Source organism: Solanum verrucosum, unplaced genomic scaffold (assembly GCF_900185275.1).
Source record: "Solanum verrucosum unplaced genomic scaffold, falcon-dt-bn FXZP01000022.1, whole genome shotgun sequence".
Taxonomy (NCBI): domain Eukaryota; kingdom Viridiplantae; phylum Streptophyta; class Magnoliopsida; order Solanales; family Solanaceae; genus Solanum; species Solanum verrucosum.
In genome coordinates, this window is record NW_026020086.1 from 4,444,575 (window position 1) to 4,469,686 (window position 25,112).

The following is a 25,112-nucleotide window of genomic DNA, read 5'->3' on the forward strand; positions in this document are numbered from 1 at the left end:
ACAAAAACTAAGCTTTTGAAGTAATGTAGTAGGAAAAAAAATAATGACATGGCCAAGAGATTAATCTTCTTATAATTCAGTTTTCGAGGGTCAATCAAGAGTTTTTTTTATCGCAATACTTTTTATATTTTCAATTCTTATGATTTATATTATGATTTTTATGTAATTTCTAAATATATAACATATATCTAAACACACAATCAGGAAATAAATTTGATTGAGTAATAGTATAAATTGAGAGATACAAAGTAATTCAATCTTTTTTTTCTTGGTTTGTATCAATATAATTATTCATAATTATCCACTATATCATCATAACATCATGATTACATATATGTAATACTATTCCAAGTAAAAGTACTTAATTAAAATAGAAACAGAAAAAGAAAAAAAAAAGATGATCATTAATTAAGAAGTAACATGAGAGAGATTTCCTTTTGTTAGCTTAAGTTAAATCTTTTACTTAAACAAAGTCTACCCAAATACAGCGTCGTTTACGTTTCTCTCTTCTGAGCCGTTTACGGGAACTGGTTTTTTAAAGTGTTAAAAAGAGTTGAGAGTTTTAAGCTTCAGATAGAGAAGTGGCGTCTTTTCCGGCGGCGTTACCTATGGTGGCTGACTGAACAGTCAAAGCCGATAAGGTAGGAGAAGCTGGGCGACCGGCTTCGGGGGGAAGTAGTGGGATTCTGGTGGAAGTAGAAATGGCTGTAGCTAAGGATATAGGCATTAAACATAAGCCTTTTCCTTGGAGATACTGCATAGCCGATCCCATATCTTCCTCCATTAATTTAGCTACTTGGTGCTCCGTTACCGTCATTGTCTCGTTGTTCGAAGATGACGCCGTTCCGTTACCTCCCCTCCCAACATTTCCTTCACCTCTTCCCTGTATCCAATTGTACTTATAATATAAAATGTGTTTTATGCATCCAATCCAATCCTCCATTTTACTTCATAATGGTGTGCATATAGTTAAGGTAAATAAAAGAGGAGTATTCAAAAACATCATCATCTAGATTTAAATGCACCTCGTCTCAAATTCTTATAGCATGAAATTATTAATAAAAAGTCGTGAAAAGAGTTGAAAACACTCACTCCTAAACTTATCGACAATTTAGAGTTGTAAACAAATGTTTTTAGAACTATTAGTAATTTCGCATTAGTTTTACCCTCGAACTATTAACAGCGTTAAAAATATCTCTCTACTTGACCAATTAAATTAACCTACACCCTCGATCTGCCACGTAACTTAGCTAGTAGTCTCAAACTCTTATAGGAGCATGAGATTATTAATAAAAAGTCGAGAGAAGTGGTAAGAAGACTCCTAAACTTGGCAAGAATTTAGAAATGTATTTTACTCATATTGCAAGACTGAATATATTTAAATGCAATTAATCAAGTAAAAGAGTATTTTAAAACTATTAATAATTCACATTAAATATATATAGGAATGTTTCTCTAAATAAAATACTATAGTGGTTGAGGCCTTGAGGGGGTGTTTAGGTAGGATGGGGAAAAGGGTTGAGGGTGAGGGAACATAAGTAGGCACGCGTGATACTTTATGTTTTTGTCGCATTATGCTGACACACTATTTTGAGAGAGACATTTTATGGAGGATGAGCTATTGGTTTTTGTGGTTCAAAAATTGTACCTTTTTATAACTAGTAGAGTAGTACCTTATGATCTTTTTCCTATAAATAGAATACTCCATAGGCATTATCTACTGTCCACCATATATTGGTCATTACTTTTTCTGTCAAAAAACAACATGATATGATACTCTCTCACACCTTTTTTGTTTCCTTTTGTATTTTCACCTTCTCTATACGTATTTCATGCTAAGTTTATCAACAGTTTGTATTAAATTAAAGATTAAGGTGATAAATTAAAGAATTTTTATTCACATTAACTAATACTAATCTATTTAGACAAACTTTCAAAATATGCTTGTTTTGTAGAGTGCTTTTGTTACAAGTGCTTATATTGATAGGCTTGATTAGTCAATTTTAAAAGCATTTTGACAATATTAGAAACAACTTCTACTTCTACTATTACTACTCAAAAACCCCTTTTATCCTAAATGATCCACTAAACACCTCAATTCTCTAAAATAATCTCTTTTAGCTTTCAAAAACTTCATCAAACACATTATTTCCTCTGTTTCAAAATAAGTGCCCTTTTAACCAAAAGTATTATAATAGTTTTCAACTATACCTTATACTATTAAAGAAGTACACCTACTACTTTTTAAAAGTGCTCATTCTCAAAAACATCTAGAAAATAAACTAAAGTAGTAACACTTATTTTGGGACGGAACGAAAGCAGTATAAGATAATGATACCAATGTTGAGTTTTAATATTTCAATGGTTAGATGTGAAAGCAAATGAAAATTGAAGAAGATAGTGTACCTCAGAGGACATATCAGCAACTAAGGGAGCAACAGCTGCAGCACCACCCAATCTACTCATACTCAAAACCTGAGTTCACACACAAAAGAGAAGGGGGGGGGGGGGGGGGGGGAATGAAACACAAACACCATGAAAATGACAGAAAGTAATTTTAAAAGATTACGATTTTAGCATCCAAATTGTCAACAAGGAAGCATCTTTTTCCAATATAAAAATGAAGAAAAAGAGAGAGTAGGAAGGAGTAAAGTACTTTGACTTGGAGCTGTAAGAATTTGACATAGTCGATGATCTCATCCAGCATTGAGGCCTTGTCTGTCTGTCATTCCATAAAACCAACAAACACTATCACGTTACTATTCCATTTATTTAAACACCATTATATTCACTTCATCTCTTTCACTTTCAATAATAAAAAATAACTGACTCTTCACTATTTCACATTAACTTTCTTTCTATAAATCAATTTAAAACACAACATATTTCTTATGTCAACACACAATAAGTAAACAACAATACTTTTTCTTGGTTTCCCATGTTCACTTTAGGTCGATTAATGTACATTCGTGTCAAAAAACTCTACTAGAAAATATATAAAACTCTCCCTATCAAAAACAATTTTTAGAGACCTACTTAAAACTTCTAACTAAAAATAGAATATTACTTTACCATCCCCACCACAATCCTCATGGTTGTATTATCTTCGATGTCAATTTATACGCTACCGTTTGTTTCAGTTGAACACCTAAACACTTTATTAAGTGTTTCTATTAAATGCTTCAAATTCAATTTTTGAAAAAACTATTCTAAAGTACCTTTTATTTTAATAAGTTACTTATATAAAATATGTCACCTCATTTAGTTATATGCATTAACATCAATAAGTCGTAGAATCTCAAACTCATTCCTATTAAGGCTGATATACTTAATGTGGTTAATTTAACTATTTAATAAATTCTACGAATATGCTAAAACATTTATAATTTGAACTAGCAATATCTAATCATAATACTTTTTCATATGTTCTCATGTTCAATTAGAATAAAAAGTAATTGGACTAGTCATTCGGTATTATGTATAAAGTATAATAATTTTAAGATAAAATAATATATCACATTTAATTGAAGGTATTAGATAATTTTTACATTATTTATCTCATATACATGATATAATAATTTATTTCCCATCAAACGACCCCAAATGTTAGAAAAATATTAGATGAGTAACTATCAATAGGATTACGATCCCCGGGAGAATCTCTTTTCTAGTTTTCATTTTCAAGTACGCACGGAAAGAAACAACAATGCACATTCTCCTTCACACTCTCAAGTATACAAATAAACACCTACTCGCCTTATTTTCACGACACGTGTCCAATTGAAGAAGATTATTATATCCATCAAATCACATGGGACGAAAAGCAGTTACAATTTATAATTATAAAAATAATTAATTTTCTAATTTATGAAACTAATGATAATTTAATCAAAGTTAAGATCAGCTAATTAATGATTTAAATTACAATAATTACTCTAGATTTAATTCAATTTACCGTATTCATTAAATTAATATGAGTGTTTTATATTAAAATATAATGAACGAGTAGAAATGAATAGACTGCGAGTAATTTAGTATGAAATTACCTTATTGGCATTGGGTACCAGCTCCTGTAAGGCCTTCATTCTCTCTGCAATTCTCTCCCTACGTAACTGCCCACCATTTTCATTCGCAACAGAAACGCAGAAAATTCGGAAAATCAGAAAGAAAAAAAAAAAACTGAAGAAGAAGAAAGGGTGGAAAAACTGTAATTAAACGTACTCTTTCAGCGATGCTGTGAGGATCAGTTGCTTGTCCTCTACGAGCTCTAACTCGTTGTTGTTTTGGTTGTGCTGCCGGCGTTGAACCTTCACCACCACCAGCTGAACCACTTGCTGCCGGAGTTTGGTTCATCGCCGGAGCTCCGAAACTCTGCGATTGCATCGATCCTCCCTAAAATTATCGTATTCGTTATTGCTAATTTTTTCATATAATATGAGTTTGTATATATATATGCATGTAGAATGTGTATAGACCTGAGGATGATGAAAATGTTGAGGTTGATTGGAGGTTTGACCAAGGGATCCGGTGAATCCATTGAAAAGAGCTTGAACGGAATTGTCATTAATCTGTATTTAATGGCGAATTAATCGTTAATAATTGTAAGAAAAGTGTTAAATTAGTCATAAATATGAGAAAACGAAACTCACCGGATTAGCGACGCCGTCGTTTTGGTCACCATTACTACTGAGGTTTAGAGGTAGGGAAAGGAGGCCGTTATCGCCGGAAGCTCCATTAGGAGACCTGAGGCTGTTTCCGGCGAGTGTTCTAGAAAGCAAAAGCTGCTGTTGTAGCATAAGTGCTTTAGCAGCTGCAGCCGCGCCGCCGCCAGTGATCTGATGCTGACGGAGCTTTGAAGCTAGTAGAGAAGAAGCTTGGTCGTTGTAATGGAACTGTGAGTGAAGTGGATTAGAAGGAGGTTGATCTTCGCCGGAGCTAGGGTTATGCGGCGGCGATGAGAGATGGTGATGTGGGTCCCAGGATTTGGAAAGGTCAGGCCAAAGAGAAGAAGAAGGAACAGAAGAGAGAATCTGTTCGAGAAAATCGTCGTGAGACGACGTCGGATCAAAGTGAGAGTGACCCATATTGTGTTGACCTAAACCACCAACACCACCGGTAGAACCGCCATTTCCGCCAATTTGAAGGTCTTGCAGTGACATCTGTGACTGCTGTTGTTGACTTAGAAGTGAATTCATGGCTTGCATTTTTTTTTCTTCTCTGTAAACAAAAATGGTTCCATTAAAATCACACAGAAAAACACAAAATCAACAGAAAATATTCAGAGATTTAATTCAGTTCTGTACCTGTGGGAGATTTTGCAGAGAGAATTTTTTTCTTCTTGCTTTTGATTTTTCTTCAGTAGCTTTGTGTGTGAAACTTTGGTTCTAAAAGGAGAAGAGAGAAAGATAGAAGAAATGAATGAAATATAAGTTATGCTTTTGGAATGTTGTTTATATAGGTAGTTTATTTGTGTTGATCTCACACCCCCCCCCCACCCCCACCCCCACCCCACACACACACCTACACATTTTTCTTGCTCACACTCCGCAATACAACGATGGCATATTCGATATAATTTCATGAGTCGAATTTTTTTAAGGAGGATTGGATGTAACGATGTAATAGACCTTACTTCTATCTTTTTTCGTAACCATGTTTTAGTTCTCTCTTATTCTCAAATATCAATATTTTAAACAATTTTTTAATATCAATATTAAAATATTTTTAAATTTAAAAAATATATATTTACAGTATAAATATATAATTTTATTAATATTTTTATATTATCTACATTAAACTATATTTAAAGTTATTGTTATCTATTATTTTTACTTGTAAAAATAAATACTAAAGTTTTGATTATTATTCAAATATTAACCTCTTATATGCTCATTTATTTTATTAAATAGGACGTGATAACTTATATACTCAATTAGTATTTTTTTTCAGTTGTATTTTTTGAATAGTAAAAATAATATTTATTTTTTCATAGAAAATTGTTACATAAATAATAATAAAAAAAGAAATTGATGATTTTAAAAAAGTAAAAAAAGAAGACAAAGGGTAAAATAGATAAATTAAATTATTAATAAATGTATTCATTAAAAAAAAGAAAAAAAATATTGTTGAGGTGGCATGCCACATGACATCCACCTCATCAAAATGTCAGGCCACATAGGATTTTAAAATGCCATGGTGGATTTCTATTAAAAATAGGGTATATATGATAAGTTTCTTAACAATAGGGTTATAAATAATCGTATAGTATAACAAAGAATAAACCTAACTAATTATAAGTAAGTTTTATCAAATACATAGAATAAACGATATCATATACATAATCAAAACGGATTAGGTACACAAAGTAAAAAGATCGGATAATTCTAATCATTAAGTACATATTAGATACATAAAAAAAACTATATCAAATTCATTAAAGAATTGTTCAGATACACATAATGAACAAATCATATACATCTAATCGATAAATACATGACAAATGCATAGAAGAAACAATATCAGATATATAGAAGAACAATTCAAACACACATAATGAACATATTAGATACATCTAATCATTAAGAATATATCAAATACATAGAAAAAGTTATATCATCATATACATAAAAAGCAGTTCAGATACACAAAGTGAATAGATCAGATACACAAAAAATTACAATCAAGAAGCAGAAGTGTAAAGTTTGTTGATGCTCGAAAAAATTAGAAGGATTTCAAATTTTTAGGAGTAGTGATACAATAGATATATTCCTAAATTTATGTCTTAAACGTTACATTTCTTATTTGGATACACTTAATTATATGTAGATACATCTAGACGTGCCAGATATGTTATCCAAGGTGCGAATTATGGTAGGAGTGGTAATATGCAAATTCATGAAAATGGAGATAATTAGTTTCTAAGCTAATGAAATTTATGTTGTTTGCTAAAAAAACAAATGAACTTAATGATTCTGATTTGAATGATTATGTTTAAGACCTTCGTTAAGAGTGTACTGTTCGATATGACGAAAAGCTATTTTTCAGAAAAATAAGTAAGTTCCTAGGATGAGGATGGGGGCTTGGTGGTAATAGTGAAGATAATTAAGGAGTGTTAAGGATGGAAGGAACACAGTCAATGGAGAATACCACTTATGAAACTTATACTTTCTACTTTTACTACAAAAATGATCATTTTTCTCATTATAAATTGAGATGAAGTAGAATTTTGCTAAGACAGTATTATGAAAATCTTGTAATTATATAAAATGAATTGCTATGAATTCAATTACAATTTAATTTAGAAAACGTAATTTCAAATTTTAATTCCACCTTTGATGATAACCTTGTTAGTATGTCAAAACTAAAATAAACAAATATCTATACATAATTATATATCTATAAAAAAAGATAATTATAAACAACTAATAAATCTTCTCATACATCAAGCTTTTGATATGATTCGTTTTGTCTTTGAAGATCTCAGTACAATGAACATGGCTCTATAGTCTATACATGTACACAAACATCAAGTAAGTAAGATGTATTGGATTAAGGAATCGTTAAGGCAATATTGTGTTTTTTAAAATTTCCAGTCAGTTCGATATTCATATTGGAACCTGATTAAATTTCACATTAAAGAGCATAACTAGAGGCAAAATCTGACTAGATTTGAATTGACGCCAGAAAGTCACACATTAAAAGGCATAAGTCATAACACTCCCTAATAAAGATAATTTCATATCTAAAATGACTCGAACTTAATATCTCTAGTTAATGATAATTGATAAGTCAATATTGTGTTACTAATTAAAATTACAACGTTTGTCTATTTAATTCTTAAATTATGGTTCTTTTGTCGGCCTTCCTACAAACAGATAATTTTCAATCTTATAAAAAATGGCAGCTGTAATTCCTAAACACAACATGTATATATAGGTCATAATTAATGGGGCAGGTTGTGGGTTGGTTCACTAGAGAAAGAAATTAAACTTGTAAGGTTCTTATTAAAGTATGATTTATAAGTGTCATCTAAAAAGTTAGCCAAAAAAAGTCATATAAAAGCTCAAATGATTAAACTATATATATCACTTTATTTAATTGTTAAGTACATCGAGAAATGATTATATTAGAATTCTCACATTGCCATCATAGAGAATCTTATTCTCAAATGCTCAAACTAGAGATCCCTAATTAATAATAAATATATCATATCTCAAAACCTGTTTGGATGGTTATTAATTACTTATTGTATTATATTGTATTGTATTGTTATATTAAATATAATGTATGTTTTGTTGTTACTTAAATATTATCGTATCATTTAAATATATTATTGAATAACGATCAAAATTGTCACGTTATTTAACAATCTATTTGGTGTGACGTCGCTATTATCCTCTCTTTTTTCTCATTTTGCCCTTACTATTTAATAAACCTATTTTACCCACTATTATTCATATTGTTGGTGTGTTGCATTATGAAACGATATAAAATGATGCAATTTTTCTAAATGTGTATTTATCAAAATAATATTGTACAACATGATATGATTTGATACGATGTGATACGATACATCATGATATGTAATGAAACAAGTTGTCAATCACACACTAATAAGCTTGATTCTTCTTCTTCTTTTTATGAGTCAAGCACATGAAAACTTTTTTTTGACAATCAAACATGTGATCTCTATTTATTTTGATACCACGTTGATATGTTTGATCGCCGTCTCATATAAAAACTTAACCTATTAGAAAAACATACTTTTATTTATTTGATCACATCTTCAACAATATATGATCATGATGTGATCAACAAAATTTAATATTACAATCTAAGCCCTCTACTTTTGACATAATATACTTCACAATTTTATTTGGTTGATTATTACCATTATGGAGTTCAAAAATGTGTGTACTAAATGTAGCATTATAGTACTAAAAACAAATAGCAAGAATGAAGTCATTATTGGGAAGGCAAATGTTTGAGTTGGGACTATAAAGCAAAGGCACATATTTACTATTGTTATAATTCTGTCAATATATATTGAGGACTCCAAGATAATAAATGCTCAATGGGGGAGGAGAAAAAAAATATATATATATATATAGTTTGTCTATTCGAATTAGTTTAAACACACCTCAATTAGTTTATTGAATATTTACTCCCTTCATTATTATAAGGATAACTTTGTATATCAAAACTTAAGAATATAAAAAGAAATTACTTCTTGATTTTGCAAGATTTGCGACAAAATATATACTATAATGTTACATATTACACCATATATTCAATATTAGAATTATATTCACCAATCTGAGTACTTCGAATTTGTATTGAGTAGTTTCATTAAATTTGTAATTATGTCAAAAACTAAGTTCAGATAATTCAATACGCAACTCTAGATTTGTCCAAACTCTCAATCCGTAAATTAAAATTTGAAATTTCTAATTAATGTGAAGAAATATGAAATATGACATATGAAATATATATCTCAGCAAACTTTTTATCGTATATATGTACTACAATTAAGTACAAATTAAGGACCACTTGAGGCAAAACTTAAAGATCCATATCTTATGCTGATCATAAGAAAAAAATCAATTAGATTAATTTTTTTAAGAAATCAATTTCTTATCTAATCTGTCTATTGGCAAATCACAATGCATTATAATGTAATATATATCATGGGAAAGATCAACAAGAAAATGAAAATAAATTGCCTGTAAAATAATATAATAATAAACCATATTGTTTGTGTTTAAAATTTTATTTTGCATTTTTAAAGAACATTGCATTGGTGTCTAAAGAATGTTCAATTGTTACATGTTGGAAACACAAAATTCAATAAAAATGTCCATGCACATCCCACGACTTTGGAGACATATTTTCTATTTGTAAGATGTTATCTTTTGACATTTTTATTTGAATTGTCCATGCACTAAGATTTTCATTTTCATTTGATATGTTTTACTTCAGGCGACAGTCTATTGAAACAGTTTCTTCACTTGTAAGATTACACTAAGAGTATGTTTGGAAAATATTTTCTAAAAATTATTTTTCTATTTTCTCGTATTTGATTGGACAAAAAAATTGAAAAATATTTTCTTTAGAAATACAAACTCCTTAAAAAACAGTGCTTTAGTTTTGACTCAAAATAAATAATAGCATATCATTTAAAAATATTTTAAGCCTAAAATATCATAGCAAATAGTTTGACGGAATGAGTAGATGGTTGAATGATGACATGGACCCCAACTTATTTCATTTGTGAGACAAATTTACTATCTTTACCCGTAGCTTGAAGATGGACTTAGCTTGTAAAATAGAAGCACGTAGGCTAGTTGGTGGCCACAAGCCCATAACTATTCGAATGATGTGGGTGACACACGTTAATTTCCAATTAGCCTAGTGTATAATTGTTTGTTTATTTTAAAAAGATCATACAAATTTAATTTAATTCAAAACAAATAATATCATATCACAGTAAGAGAATTGTCTTTAGGATTAGCCAACATCTTCATTAGACATAATCACTTTAATAAAACTTTAAAAAGTAAATGACATTAATTTGGACAAAATGAACTTTAGATACTTGTACGAGAGGTGATTAAACTACAATAATGAAATAATGTTTTTCTAATTCTAGCCAAACCAAGTAAAAAATATTGTTAGGTTGACATGCCATTTCAAAAGAAAATTTAAAGACATGAAATATCTTCTTTCATAAACCCTACATGTTCTAACATTACCATAATTGATTAGACGAGTATGTGTAAATCAAAGTTATGCTTAGGAATCTCTACAAAGAAAAGAACCAATTGTAGTATCAATGATGTGACTAAACATTAACCAAAAAAAAGACAGTTTGATGTATTAAGTTAAGTATCGTGAATTTACATAAGGTTGGGGAAGTGCAACACTCTTATGAGATGTGATGTAGGTACGTAATATATCCTGATGCAAATATTTATGGTTGATTTCATGACTTAATTTTGTGACCTATAAATCAAAGATAATTTTATCATTGTTCCAAGGCTCCCCTCAAATTATCGAAGTGTTATGAGAATAAAACTTGTGCTTTTCAACAGTATTTGGGACATGGTTCAAGACTAAAATAGTTGCTTATGGTGAATTGAGGATGATTTTATCACCAAAGTTTGTTGCGGATAGATAAGTACTCCTCCAATATTAACTGACCAGAGGTTTTTGGTTTAAATTTATAATTGAAATTATGTTTCGTAGGAAATACTCTACCTCTAAAGGGAAAATTGAGGCGTGATGGATTAGTCAAGGCCCAAAATAGAAGTTGACAGATGGGGGAATTATTCACGCATGAAATGAGAAAAGTTAATGTAGAAACACATAAATACATTGATGTAAATATCATGCGCAGATAATTTTTACCGTGATTGGTGTAATAAAAGTAAGATAGTAACAAGTAAGCTAAAAAGACTAGTATGCCCTTAATAGGAACATAAAGTGATTGAAGGTCAAAATATGCTTAACCAAGATTAATCAAGAAATTAATTACATTTTTTCCTTTAATTAAACTAAAAGGCTACCTTTCTGCTTAAGTTGTAGGTATCTGTCTTTGTCTTGTACCTATCAACAAATTAAATTAACCTTATTTTTCTCTTTAGTTTTTCAATTGAGAGACTACTTTACACCTCAACCCAATCCCATTGTACACTTTAATTTTAATTATTAATTTTCCTTAATTTAATTATTGCCCCTTCTAAAATTAAAAATAGGGTTTTGGTAGCTACTTAAATACTTCTCACATATACTTTAATTCTTCAAAGATTCTTGATTCTCAAAATTATATGACAAAGATGGTACTAGTGATTAGGGGTGTGCAAAAATCGAACCGACCGATAAATCGAACCGAAAAAAGTGTTATTGGTTTATTGCTATTGGATTATTGGGTTAACGGTTTCTTAATGGTTTTATAAAAAAAGTTATCGGGTTATCGGTTCGGTATTGGTTTTCAATATTGGGTTATTGGGTAAACCGATAACCCATTAAGAGTTAAGACTATAGCAATTTACTACTTTTACATATACATACATATTAGTAAATATTAATCTCAATATCTTAATAGTTATGTCTTTGTCATTTAACCATCAATTCATACATCGCTATGACTTTGAGTTCACAACTTTACATTATACAAATCGTTAAAACCTAAAGTAAAAACCATATTCCTCTTAATTTCTCTTTGTGGTACACATATATAGTTCTTTTCATGTTTGTTATTATTATTTCTATCTTATGAGATTTTGTAAAGTTACATTATTATCTTGTCGTATCAAATTTATTAGAGAAGTCATATATTTATTTTATAAGCATTTTTTTATTGGTTAAAGCAAAAACCGAACCGTTAAGGAACAAAACCGATAAACCGATAAACCGAAAACCGATAAAAAATTATCTTATTGGTTCGTTATTGGTTTAGCGCACTTAAAAATCAAAAATCGATAAACCGAATCAATAATACATAAAACCGAACCAAACTGATCGATACACACCCCTACTAGTGATTAAAAAATTAAGAAAGTTCTAGTTGAATAAGTAGTGTATTATACTTAATTATTTTCTCTTTTGATTTTAAATTATTGATGCTTCTAACTTTAATCAATATACATAATTATTTGATGCCTAAATACAAATGAAATCAAGACTCTTTCATATGTATTAAATCGTATAATAAATCATCAAAGAAATAATTAAGGAAAAGAAACAACTTTAAAGATGTGTTTAGTATGGAAGGAAAATATATTATGAATCTTGTCCGGCCCAATCCACCACCCCATACCCCTACCCCTGAATTTCACCCACACCTCACACACACCCCAACTCGACCCGAACCTTATCACTCCATCTTCATAGTGTTTATTTAAATTATATATACATATTTTTCGATAAGCCCTCGCCTCTCACGCCTACCCCATCCCTCCCCTACCCCCATCCTAATCATACCGCCTGGCCCAATCCACCATCCCCGTACCCCTACCCCCGAGTTGCACCCACACCTCTCACACACCCCAATTTGACCTGAACCCTACCATCCCATCTTTATAATATTTATCTAAATTATATATAAATATTTTTGAACTTTAAAAAATAAGTATTTTCTAAGAATATACATTGTCCTCCATACTAAAACAAGTTGGATAATTGGTGATAGGGAATAAATAGTGTAGATCCAAATAGGGATATAACCCTACATTAGAGGAAAAGAAACAAGAAATATCTAAGTATGAAAAAGTTAAAAGTCAACTGGGAAACAAAAATTATTCTAGTGGAATGTTGAAGATCATCACAACAAACAGTACAAGAATAATATATTATAGTAATAATAACTAGTGGAGTAGAATGGTAAAGTGTAAATAAAATTAAGCTTTTTCTTTTCACAATAACTAATAAAATATTTGAGTCAACTCTTAGCAACTCTTATTAATTATTAATTTTACAAGATAGGATGACACAAAAGATAACTAGTAAAATTAAATTATATATTTTGCAATCCACCAAGAATTAATAATTTATAATATGCATGCAGTATTAGATAAGTGTATTAAATCAAATTATTACTACACTTTCTTTTTGTGTATTAAATATATATAAGACTAAATTAAATTAAACTTGAGACCAGCTACATATTAGAAGTAGGTAGTATTAGGAGATGACCCTTTATTTGCTTTATACATTATTGTGTTATTATTGAATAAAAATACAAGGATTAAATTAAGAAAAGAAATGGTTTCTCTTTAAACTAATAAATTGGGAGTAATATATTAGTATTACCAGGGAACCAATGGAATTAGGAGTAAGTGCACTCATGTCAGATTTATTATTCTAATAAAAAGAACTTGTTTTCAACTTGTACACCTAACAACATAATACTATATAAATTAGGTTTAACAAACAATCTTTACCTCCGATGTCAGGACTTCCTAGAATGAATTTAGATTAATCGAATTCCAAAATGATTATCAAACATCAAATGAGAAAACAAGAAAAACTAAAGTTTAGTAGTAGAGGTAGCTAAGAGCGGCAAGTTGTGAAGGTCGATGATAATAGAGGTAGTTGGCGTGAACAGATTTAGAATTTTAAGTAGATATGTACACTTTTTATAGAGATGTGGATAAAGAATTTACCTTGACAAGTTCAACCTTTAGATTATTATCCATGACGGAAATTACAATTTTCATTGAGGAAGGTCAATAAAGAAAGGAGTCTCCCACAAAAAAGTGAAGGAGAGGCAATATTTAATTACGTTTTTTTTCTTTGCAAGTGTTCACACCAAATCAATAAAATTAAGACGTATATATTCTTGTTTTTTATTTTAACTTTTATGATTAAATAATTTGATTTGATGTGAACACTCGAACGTATAAGTATGATCAAACTTTAAAACTTTCAATGCACTTACATGAAAAGAAAACTGTATTTGCTTTGAATGCACAAAACCATTAAAACAGCCCACAAACAGGCCCAAGTAAGAAGCCCAATTAGAGCAGTACAGAGAGGACCTTCTCAATAAATAAAGAAGGAAAGCTTTATTTGCTTTTATTTCCACAGCTTCATTTGGTTGTCAAAATGTCTCATAATTTTCTGTGATAATTAAAACAGTAAAACAAAGTCAAGAAACATGAAAAATATGTTCTTGAAGGAAAAAAAGAAAAAGAAATTTTGAAATAAGTAAGCACAAAAGAAATTGACTACTGGAAGTTGGGAACTTTTCAAAAATATCACTCCATATCGTTTTATGTGTCTTAGTTTGACCAGACAAGAAAGTTTATAATTTTGAATAATGTCATGTCATTTCTTTAAAGAGTGTAACTAATTAGAAAACAAACATGCTGGAATTGAAACAACAACAACAACATATTCAGTGTTATCCCACGAGTAGAATGTGAAAGGGTGATATGTACGCAATCTTATCTCTATCATGTGAGATAGAGCTAGAGACTATTTCTAATGGACCTTCAGCTCAAGTAACACATACAAAATCCAAAAACAAATATTTAACTCGATTTCTCTATGTCAATCATCTCGTCCACTAAATACCAATATTAATCTTCAACAACATACCATGTGTATTCTCACAAGTGGGATCTGGAAAGGGTGAAATGTACACCGACCTTACCTCTATCTCATGAAGATAGACAGAATGTTTCTGAGAGACCCTCAACTTAAGTAACACATGACAAAGGGAGTTTGTAAAAGATAATACAGAGGTAAAACAAGGCATAGCAAATAAGACATAACAAACAATAGAGGAAGCATATTATACCATACAAAGCAAAATAATGTGATAAACGAAGCACAAGAAACAACAACTAGCTAGTAACAACAATCGAAGAACAAGAAACTGCGAGAATAATGCTAATATTAGTCCACCAATATTAATCTTCATAAGCTCCAAGGAAGAAATGAACAATAATTGGTTTCAACTCATTAACATCTACAACATAGATTCTTAATCATTATTGTCAAATTTCTAAAGCAAATAGTGATTAATTTACCCCATAGTATAAGAAGGGGTTGGCAAATTGATCACAGTGGTCTTCACTTTAGTCATCATGTTAATGCTGTTAGTAATCCCTTGTGATCCAATTCCACTGTCCTTAATACCCTGTTAAACAAAATTAATCACCTTAATTACTACGAAATTATCGCGAAGATAATCAAGATTATGTAATTTGATGTTGAAAACGGAGTTTAATTACCTGGAATGGAAAATGATCCGGTCCACGAGCTGGAGCTGAGTTAATCTGAACGGTTCCGGTTTCCATTGCATCACTGATCAGTATTGCTTTGTTGATGTCTTTGGTGAACACACAACCCTGTAGTTTGAGTCAAATTTATCAGCCTCATAGTATACTATGGAGTCGTTTGGTTCACATGCTAGTTATGTCGTATAGGAATTGTTTACGCAGTGAATAATAATGAAAGGACGGAATCATTAATATAGGGTGAATAACCTACACGTTGAATGTTATGTTAGGTTCTTGCATAACGTAATGTGAGTATTATTTACTATATGAATCAAACGTTACATTAGTTATGCGGAGATTATCTCTTTCTAATTCTTCCAATCGAAAAACGACTAACTTTTTTCTTGTGATAGATGGAGAGAAAGAAGTACCTGCAGACCGAAATTGCTAGCATTGCAGTGGTGAATTCCTTCTTCGACTGAGTTGATCCGAATAACGGGCAAAACTGGACCGAATGGTTCTTCCCAAGCGATTCTCATGTCTGGCCTAACATTGTCTAACAACAAGGGCCAGATAAGGTTGCCTTCTCTCTTGTATGGCTGACAAAATGTTGCATCTTTCTCCTTTGCGTCCATGACCAACCCCTCGATGAAATTCGCGGATGACTCGGAGACAACTGGAGTGATATCACAATCATCTTCGGGTGGCCCAACCGTTAACTTTGCCACTTTGGCATTTACCTTCTCAACAAGAGTGTCAGCAACGGATTCCATCACCAACACGACCTTAACGGCTGTGCATCTTTGACCACTGTGATAGACATGAAGGATATCGGCATATTATACGTGTAATTATGAACTCTACATCACATTCATATCTTCGATGATTAATGGATTAAAGAGAAGTTCATCGAACACACAGACAGAAATGTGATCATGTGGGAGTGATAATAAATCAGGCAATCCATGAAGTGAGTATATCATTATAAAAGCCTACTATTATGTCGATTTCATAAAATGCATACATTCGTTTTGATCCCCCTATGGCTAATACCAATGCAGTTCCGACAACGTGATTGTTAAGGAAAAAACACTAACATGTTCTGTTTTGATAACAAAAATAAAATTCACACACCTGTAAGAAAATCCTCCTTTCACAATGTTTCCAGCAGCCAAATCTAAATCAGCATCCTCGAGCACAATACAAGCATCCTTTCCTCCCAGCTCCATCTGTAGGGGGACCATTCCTGCTTTCTTCGAGATTGCAACACCGGTGTCTCCACCAGTGAAGCTGATGAAACAAGAAAGACAAGTGTGCGGTTATGTGTGGATACACAAATATCAAGAACGAGACTAAGGAACTTGTTTACTCTTTTAGTGTTTCGGTTGCAGTCTAAGAAAAAACATAAATCGAACAAATGCAACAATGAGATAGAATATATTCCCGATTGTTTAATTTGTTTGTCTTACTTTTCTTTTTAGTCTGTTTAAAAATAAACATTTCTTTCTCTTTTTGACAACTCTTTAATTCCAACTTTCCACGTAGCATGTTTAAGACCACATGATTAAAGGGAATTCCATTTCAAGTCAAAACCAGACAAACAAATTGAAACAGAGGGAGTACCTTATACAGTTTACTCCAGGATGCATAGTGAGAAAATCTCCGATTTCAGAACCTTTTCCGGTCACACAACTGATAAGGCCTTTAGGGAATCCAGCTAAGTGGAAGCAATGCACCATATGCAGGGCAGCCACAGCACCCTGTTACGAATGATCATTTGAAGTAAGTAGACGTTTGAACATGAATTTGGTAATACTTGGGAAAAAAGACATAGCATCTGAAGTTAAGTTGAAAACAGGTATTTGGAATTGAAGTTGTGTTTGGACGTGAATTACTTGAAAATATGTTTGAAGTTTTGCGAGGGACAAAATTTTACTTGAAAAAGTGGTTAGAGCACTATTGGCAATTTTTTTCTCGAAGTTAAATGATGTTAATATTATCCATTTATAGAGCTCCTTTAGCGGTAAAGTAACATTGTAACAAAAAAGGGAAAGGATATGTGTCATCATCATATAGAATACTATTGATAAATCGGAGAAACTATATAGTAAGAATTTGATGCATTGTAATATAGCTAATTTGAGATCGAATTTTAGTGAAGTAACCTGAGTTGGAGGCTTGAGGACTAAAGAGTTTCCAGCAATCAGTGCAGGAGCAATCTTGGAGACGGCAAGATTGACCGGATAGTTGAAAGGAGGAATGGCTAGAATCACACCCAACGGTATCTGTAGTCCACGGACGTGTAGGTTATAATCATCAGTATATTACCGATAAAATTAATATCAACATTTTAAGTATGAAACATGAGTTCCAATCTGTATTTACAACTGATAACGGAAAATTTACAGATAATATGAGTCATTGAGTGGTTATAGGCTGATGTTATGAGTTTCTACATTTTCATCTATTTATTTTTTTCGATTTATCTTTGGACTAGTACAGATTCAGGTAAAAAAATGTCCTCACAACCTCGTCTGACTTGAAATCGGTTTATGTTGCCTTCCTTTTTAATAGACAAACAAAAAACATTTGTCTTGAGGGAACGTCTTTATAGGTGATGTCTTCACTTTCCTTTCTAGTTTGTTCCGAAAAGAATGATACGTATTCTATATTTAATGATTATAACCACACAAATAAGTGTAGTAATATTCCCTAAGCATATTCTTTATAGGACAGTGTTTACATGCTGTCAATTTATAATTTCTCTTTCTTGACTTCTTTTAGTCAATACTTAGAAAAGAAAACTCCCATCGCCGTCTTGGTTATTTTCTTCTTGTTGTTGTAAGAACCTAATTGGTTTTCCGGAATTATTTTATTCGCCTAAGTCAAATCAAATGTCCTGGCTATATGTAATGCCACTGCAACAACATTTCCAATGGGTGACACAAAGTCGTAATCCAAGCTCATCGATCCAACATTTGATATACGTATAGAGACAACATGCTTTGCAAAACAATGAAATGAAACTACTTATAAAGTTGTTGACGAAGTTATTAAAATATTTTGATCCTTTAACAATCAACGCAAACCGATGATACTTTATACTAAATGACATTATAATAAAGCGATATTAAATCGTTTAGTCAAGAAATGTACCTTGGATGTTAGACAGTATTTGGTCCTTTCATTTCCAGGGAAACTATCAGATACCAAGAACTTACCCTCCCCTAGAATTCTAACTCCTTCTTCAGCAGTGTAAGAAACCAGATCTCCAGACCTCACAACCTTCATCAAATTCACAACGTTATCAGCCGATAAAGCAATTAATTTTTTTCAGAATTCGTACAATATTTTACAAGTTTTAAGTTCTATGTACTGACAACGTAATAACAGACAAACATGGTAACCAACATGCTATCACTAGTTAAACATCAGTAATAGATCAAAGATTTTTACACCATCAGCGTCTATGTTGCTTGGACTCTCCAAAAACGTTGTTTCTCCTCTGTTAGATCCTCCAAAAATGCACTGCTTTTGGAGGATTATCCGACACATATCCGGAGGAATTTTTGGAGAGTCAGAGTAACATGGGTCAACGTATATGTTGCTCAGAATCTCCAAAAATGTTGCCGCTCCTATGTCGGATCGTCCAAAAAATGTACTACTTTTGGAGGATCCGACACACATCAGGCAACATTTCCAGATAGTCCAAGCAACATAGGACTCATTCAGAGTATATAACTTAAATTCTTCTTTTAGTTGATCGACAACGAAGTACCTCGGTGACAGCATCTTTAGCTGGTTTTGCAATTTCTTTAACAAGGCATTCAGCAATAGGGGCTTTGTGTTCTTTCAAAATTGCAGCTGCCTTATGAAGTAACTCTGCTCTTTTCCATAGTGGTGTTTTAGCCCATGATTTTTGTGCTGCTTTTGCTATTTCCATTACTTTGTTCACCTCTTCTTGAGTACATGCTGAACCAAAAAAAAAAAAAAAAGAACAAATATCCATGAATCTCGAACGTTATCATTTTCGATACGTAGACCAAATAATACAATACAAGCAAAAGTTCAAATTTTCCAGGGAAAAACTGGATGCAAAATCAAGAAATAGTTTATGCATAAAAAATTTTACCACTGTGTTAGTAAAGAGATTACGTTCTATACACTGACTCGGTAATTTTACACAATCAAGTCACTTATCGGTGACATTTACCTACGAATGAATAAAATGTTAACTAACATGTTATAATAGGTTAAACTACACTGACGATGGTGTAAATTTGTTTTACTTTATCAATGTATATAACTAAAATTGTGAAGTAGACAAAAAATAAATAAAGAGAATCTAGTATTGGGAGTTCTTGGCTGTTTCCCACCTCCCAATGTGACCAATGATCATAAAATTCTACAAGAAAACAGAACACTTAAGTTTGAAAGTATTAAATGCAATTAAAGTCGAAGCTACAATTTTGAGTTTATGGTTCTGAATTTTAAAATAGACGCTCTAAATAGATTATTTATACATATTAAATGGTCTTTTTAAACATAAATACATGGTTTGGGTCAAAACTACGGATTCTGCTCCATAAGCAGAAGTTTAGTTCCATCCCGGCGGAGGCAAAAGTCAGCTACGGCCATGTAAAAATTACATTCAGAACTCAATTATGAACACTTGAAGTCATCGTTCTAAAATGCAGAATTCATAAAATTGAAATCTTGACTCAACTAGTACAACAAATTCCAAAGCACTTTGCACAAAATTCAAGGAACCCCAGAAACATATGCCAGAAAATTCATTAATTATGTATACATAACATTTTTCCAGTTATTACCACTTGAAGTCGTCATTCTAAAATTCAGAACTCATAAAGTTAAAATCTTGGTTTCGCCCCGTACACTACAACAAATTCCAAAGCAATCCAAACAATTTGATGCACTTTACTCCTGCTATACATAGCTCCAAGAAAAGATAAAACTACAAGAGTCTATCATACACAACTTGATCCATGTTATGTAACACAAGCAACTTTACCAGTTATGTCAACGCTCCCCTTCACCCCATAAACATATGACACAAAATTCATCAAAGAAAAATCTCAAACAAACATCAACCTTGAATTATTTTTTTCTATCAAAAAAACATACCTTGAACTTTATATTGTGTTTTTCTTGTAGTGGGATTAATAATAGCAACAGATTTTCCAGAAGCTGATTTTCTCCATTCTCCTTCACAATAATATTTGTACACTTCTCCATCAATTATTTCTGCAAATACTCCATTTCCAGCCATTTTTACACCAAAATTTTATTTTTTTTCACAATAATTAAAAAAAAGGGATAAGAAGAGAAAATGGTGGATTTTTTTTTGGGTGAATTTAGTGTGAGTGAGAGTGAAAGTGTGAGTTCTATAAATATAAATTTGTTGGAGAAATATGAGCCACATTTACTAGTATTGAACAATTTTGAGACCAAGATTTTAAGTTTGAATTTGACATTGTTTATGGAGGGTATTTACGATATTGCCATTGTGATCTAAGTAGTTAGAAATTAAAAGTTAGTTGAAAGACACGTTTCTTTTTGAACGGTCCACTTGTAAAACTCGCATACCTTTAATAATTATTTGTTTACATATATGAGTATTATTTATAATTTGTCATCTACTTAAGCGGAGGTATTTCACAAACAACCAATCCATCTCTCCAGCGTGAAAATTATAAGATTTACTTATATTTTATTTTTCTCAAATTTTATGTGTGAGAGATGGGTTCGAAAGTGATCAAGCGTCATATGAAAGCTTACAATTGTAAATCATATAGTCGATAAATCAGACGAGAAATAATAACATACTAAAAACATATAATTTGACCAAACAGCCTACATATAATAAAACTAATATTGAAAAACATAAACATGTTGGAAAAAATCTCCCCATAAACAAAACCTCATATATATTAGCTCTATATATATTAGCTCTCTCTCTATATATATTAGCATTTACTAATATATATTAGCTCTATATTTACCATTTTACCTATAAAGAAATAATTTAATTATAACTAGCTCTATATATATTAGCTCTCTCTCTATATATATTAGCATTTACTAATATATATTAGCTCTATATTTACCATTTTACCTATAAAGAAATAATTTAATTATAACTATACAAATATTTATGACTTATTTTACATTACAAATTTCAAAAACATTTATTTAACTAATTACAAATTTTCAAAAATCATCACATAAATTGAGACAAAAACAATATCAGCTATGATCATATGTCAGAAAGGGTGGTTAGATATAATTAAAATAAGAATGGGCTTTCCATAAACAAATTGTTGTTTCTTGAATTGGAAAAGGATATTAGATATGTACAGAAGACTGAGCTTCTAAAAATGTCAGCAGCCCCAAGGAAATTGGAAGTTAGAATTATGTCATAAGGATAGCAAAAATGTACACATCTCATCCTTTTTCCGGGGCGGAGCTAGAGTATAGTTTACGAATTAAATCGAATTCAGTAATATTCATCCAAATCCTATATTTATCTTAAGAAATTTACTAAATAAATGTAGATTACTTCAATAATTTAAAATGACAATATTTTTGAATTCATATACTTCAAATTCTAGTTACGCTTCTATATCTTTCAATCATTCAAATAAATCCATACCTAAGTATGGGCATTTGGTTCTATCCACAGTCTAAAGCAGCTTCCTCTTATCTTTTTCCTCCATTTGCAATATAGATTTTTGCAAAAACAGTGGGTGTAAATGAATGAACCTTCCTTAGTTGATATTTTTGTTAGGGAAATTTTAAGTCATATATTGTTACGATTCAAATTTGACACTTAGATCGCGATAAGATACTTGATGAGTTACTATCTATAAAACGAATCCCTTTGAGTTATAATATGCATTGCGAACAATGATAGATAATGAAAGAGGAATTATTACGAACATGCTCAATAGTGTGGAAGCGTTAACATATAAAGTATATAAGTGATCAAGTTATGGAGCTACTAATTCTGAATACAAATTATGAGGTATGAGTCAGGAAAAAGATAGTACTAAATCTATTATTCATTGCTCCACTAATTTTGATTCATGTGACCAATATTAATTAGGCCTATTGAAGGAGTTAAAACACGTTGTTAGAGAAAATCTCTATTTTAAGGTTCGGATTTGGTCAAATATCCAATTATAATTGAAGGAATTTTAACTATTTCATCATACGCTTTTATTTTATAATTAACATGAAATTTCAACTTTCAAGACCACCAATGGAGTAAAAAACTACTAGACTCGATCGATATAATAAATTGAACTAATGTGCTTAAAAATTAGCTGGTTGAAAGTGATGGATCAGGCAAAGAAAGGCAGGGTGCAAAAGAAAGGAGTGTAAATGGAGTTATCATAAATTCTAAAGTTTGGAAAAAATTCAGTAATTTTTACTTAAAATTATATTTATATTAGAAAATTTATTAACTATGTGTATATAAATATGTAATTGTAAAACCAATAACTAAGACGAATTATGGATTTGAAAAATTCAGAATCCATAAACTTTAAATCTTATCTTCGCCTTAAATGAACTTCTTTATTATTTCTTGGAAATCATGTAATAATCTCCAATAGTTAACAATCTTTCTACCTTTTCAAAATAGAAGTAAGATTCGTGTATATTCTACTATCTTCAAACCTCGCTTGTTGAATTATACTGAATTTGTTGTGGTTGGTATTTTTAAGTAAATCTCCAAATATATCAAGGAGAGGGAAAGTGTATACAAGAAAGGGACACATTTTGGACCATATATAGAGTGTTTGATGACTTTGTGGCTCATATGCTTTTGTTTTCAAATCCTAAGGCTTTGGAGAACCACAAATGTAGTTAAGGGGTAGGTGAGCCCATTACAATGATTTCAAAGAGAATGGCTAAAATTATTTTAGGACCACACAAATGAGGCCCATCAAAATTGTTGAGTTGGAACCTTTCAGTTTGGTGATAAAAACATGAGTTGGTTGTCTATAACAAACAAGACAAAGTGACCACACCCCTTTAAAATCTTACTACTATCATTTTGTCATATAATTTACTAGAAGAGTTTTAACTCCGAATCTTAGATATAAAATTGTCTTTGATGAGGAGTTTTTACCTTTTAAATTGGAACTTTTCAATGCGAATTTGGATTGATTTGGGGCTCAAAGCGGGTATCAGATACAAATGTTGCTCAAACTCTTCAATATTGATGTCGTATTCGTGTGGGTCCTCCAAAAATGCACTAATCTTGGAGAAACTAACACGCTCGTATCGATGTTCTTAAAGAGTCCGAGCAATATAGTCATACACCATATGGAAAAAAAAAAGAGTTTTAACAATATGCACTAGCAGTGACTACCGAGAGTTGTGATGGGATGAATAAGATTTCTGCACTTTAAATTAAAAAAATTGGGTTCGAGCCTTTGAAGATGGAATGTGTCATTTTTATGACCATAAATACATGACATTAAAGACAAAATATGAAATTTAAAATAGAAGAGTTTTGCCTAGAAATATATTATTCTTTTTTAAACGAATAAAATTAAACATAGATGTTTATCATATAAAATCGATTATTAAATTGTTAAATATTGATTTATCTGTTATTAATCAATATTAATTTGGTTATCAGCTTAATCATTAAGATTTCACATGAAAAAAATTCTTCAATGAAAATTACTTAGAAACAAAATGACAATTCAAATGAACCATTCATCTTATGAGTTTGTACTTTGTAGATTGCATCTTACTCAAAAGATGACATCAACACCTTATAGAATTACTTTTGAGATAATAAGAAGTAAAAGTATGAAACTACACCCTAGAAAAGAACTTTATATATCGAAGGGTATAACTATAACTTACTAATTTACTATCAATTATCGATTGATACATAAAGAAAGAATCCAAACCGTAGAACCGATACCCCAATAAAATAAAAGTACCTATGTCATTATTAAAACAGTTAAACCAATAACTTATTACCGATAAATCAATAAATATTATTCCGATTTGGGTTTTCGGTGTTGAACTGTTTCCCCATCGATGTCCATGAAGCAAGAGAAATAAGAAAGAAGGCCGGCCCATTCAGATGGAAGATCCAGGCCCAGGCCCGCAAAAGAAACCCAACAAGCAAATTCTCCCTCATCGATTGCATAAAGCTTCTTTGTCTAGTTTATATGGCGGAATATTAACATGCATGCTTGTCCCTTCGGGGACATCCGATAAAATTGGAACGATACAGAGAAGATTAGCATGGCCCCTGCGCAAGGATGACACGCACAAATCGAGAAATGGTCTAAATTTTTTTTGTCCAATTTTGGTCTGAAATTTCTTCAAACATTTGAC

General features: G+C 31.1%; 3 protein-coding genes and 1 non-coding gene across 4 annotated transcripts in view; 2 read left to right on the forward strand and 2 right to left on the reverse strand.

The window, feature by feature from the left end:
• Positions 1-25,112, forward strand: part of LOC125824317 (norbelladine synthase-like) — a 127,942-nt gene that overhangs the window by 95,374 nt on the left and 7,456 nt on the right. The window lies entirely within an intron of this gene.
• LOC125824307 (bHLH transcription factor RHL1-like) lies at positions 251-5,260 on the reverse strand. The gene is made up of 7 exons (XM_049503656.1): positions 4,650-5,260; positions 4,476-4,568; positions 4,222-4,392; positions 4,047-4,112; positions 2,657-2,722; positions 2,407-2,475; positions 251-883 (listed from the first exon to the last, which is right to left on the reverse strand). Exons 1-7 carry the CDS (start codon positions 5,202-5,204, stop codon positions 563-565), a joined length of 1,341 nt encoding a protein of 446 aa, XP_049359613.1. The 5' UTR covers positions 5,205-5,260; the 3' UTR covers positions 251-562.
• Positions 15,380-21,108, reverse strand: LOC125824305 (NADP-dependent glyceraldehyde-3-phosphate dehydrogenase). The gene is made up of 9 exons (XM_049503654.1): positions 20,871-21,108; positions 19,504-19,697; positions 18,882-19,010; positions 17,891-18,010; positions 17,349-17,485; positions 16,860-17,015; positions 16,157-16,535; positions 15,738-15,854; positions 15,380-15,643 (listed from the first exon to the last, which is right to left on the reverse strand). Exons 1-9 carry the CDS (start codon positions 21,013-21,015, stop codon positions 15,530-15,532), a joined length of 1,491 nt encoding a protein of 496 aa, XP_049359611.1. The 5' UTR covers positions 21,016-21,108; the 3' UTR covers positions 15,380-15,529.
• LOC125824738 (U6 spliceosomal RNA) lies at positions 24,970-25,072 on the forward strand. Its single transcript, XR_007442806.1, has one exon. It is a non-coding gene; the product is annotated as a U6 spliceosomal RNA (small nuclear RNA).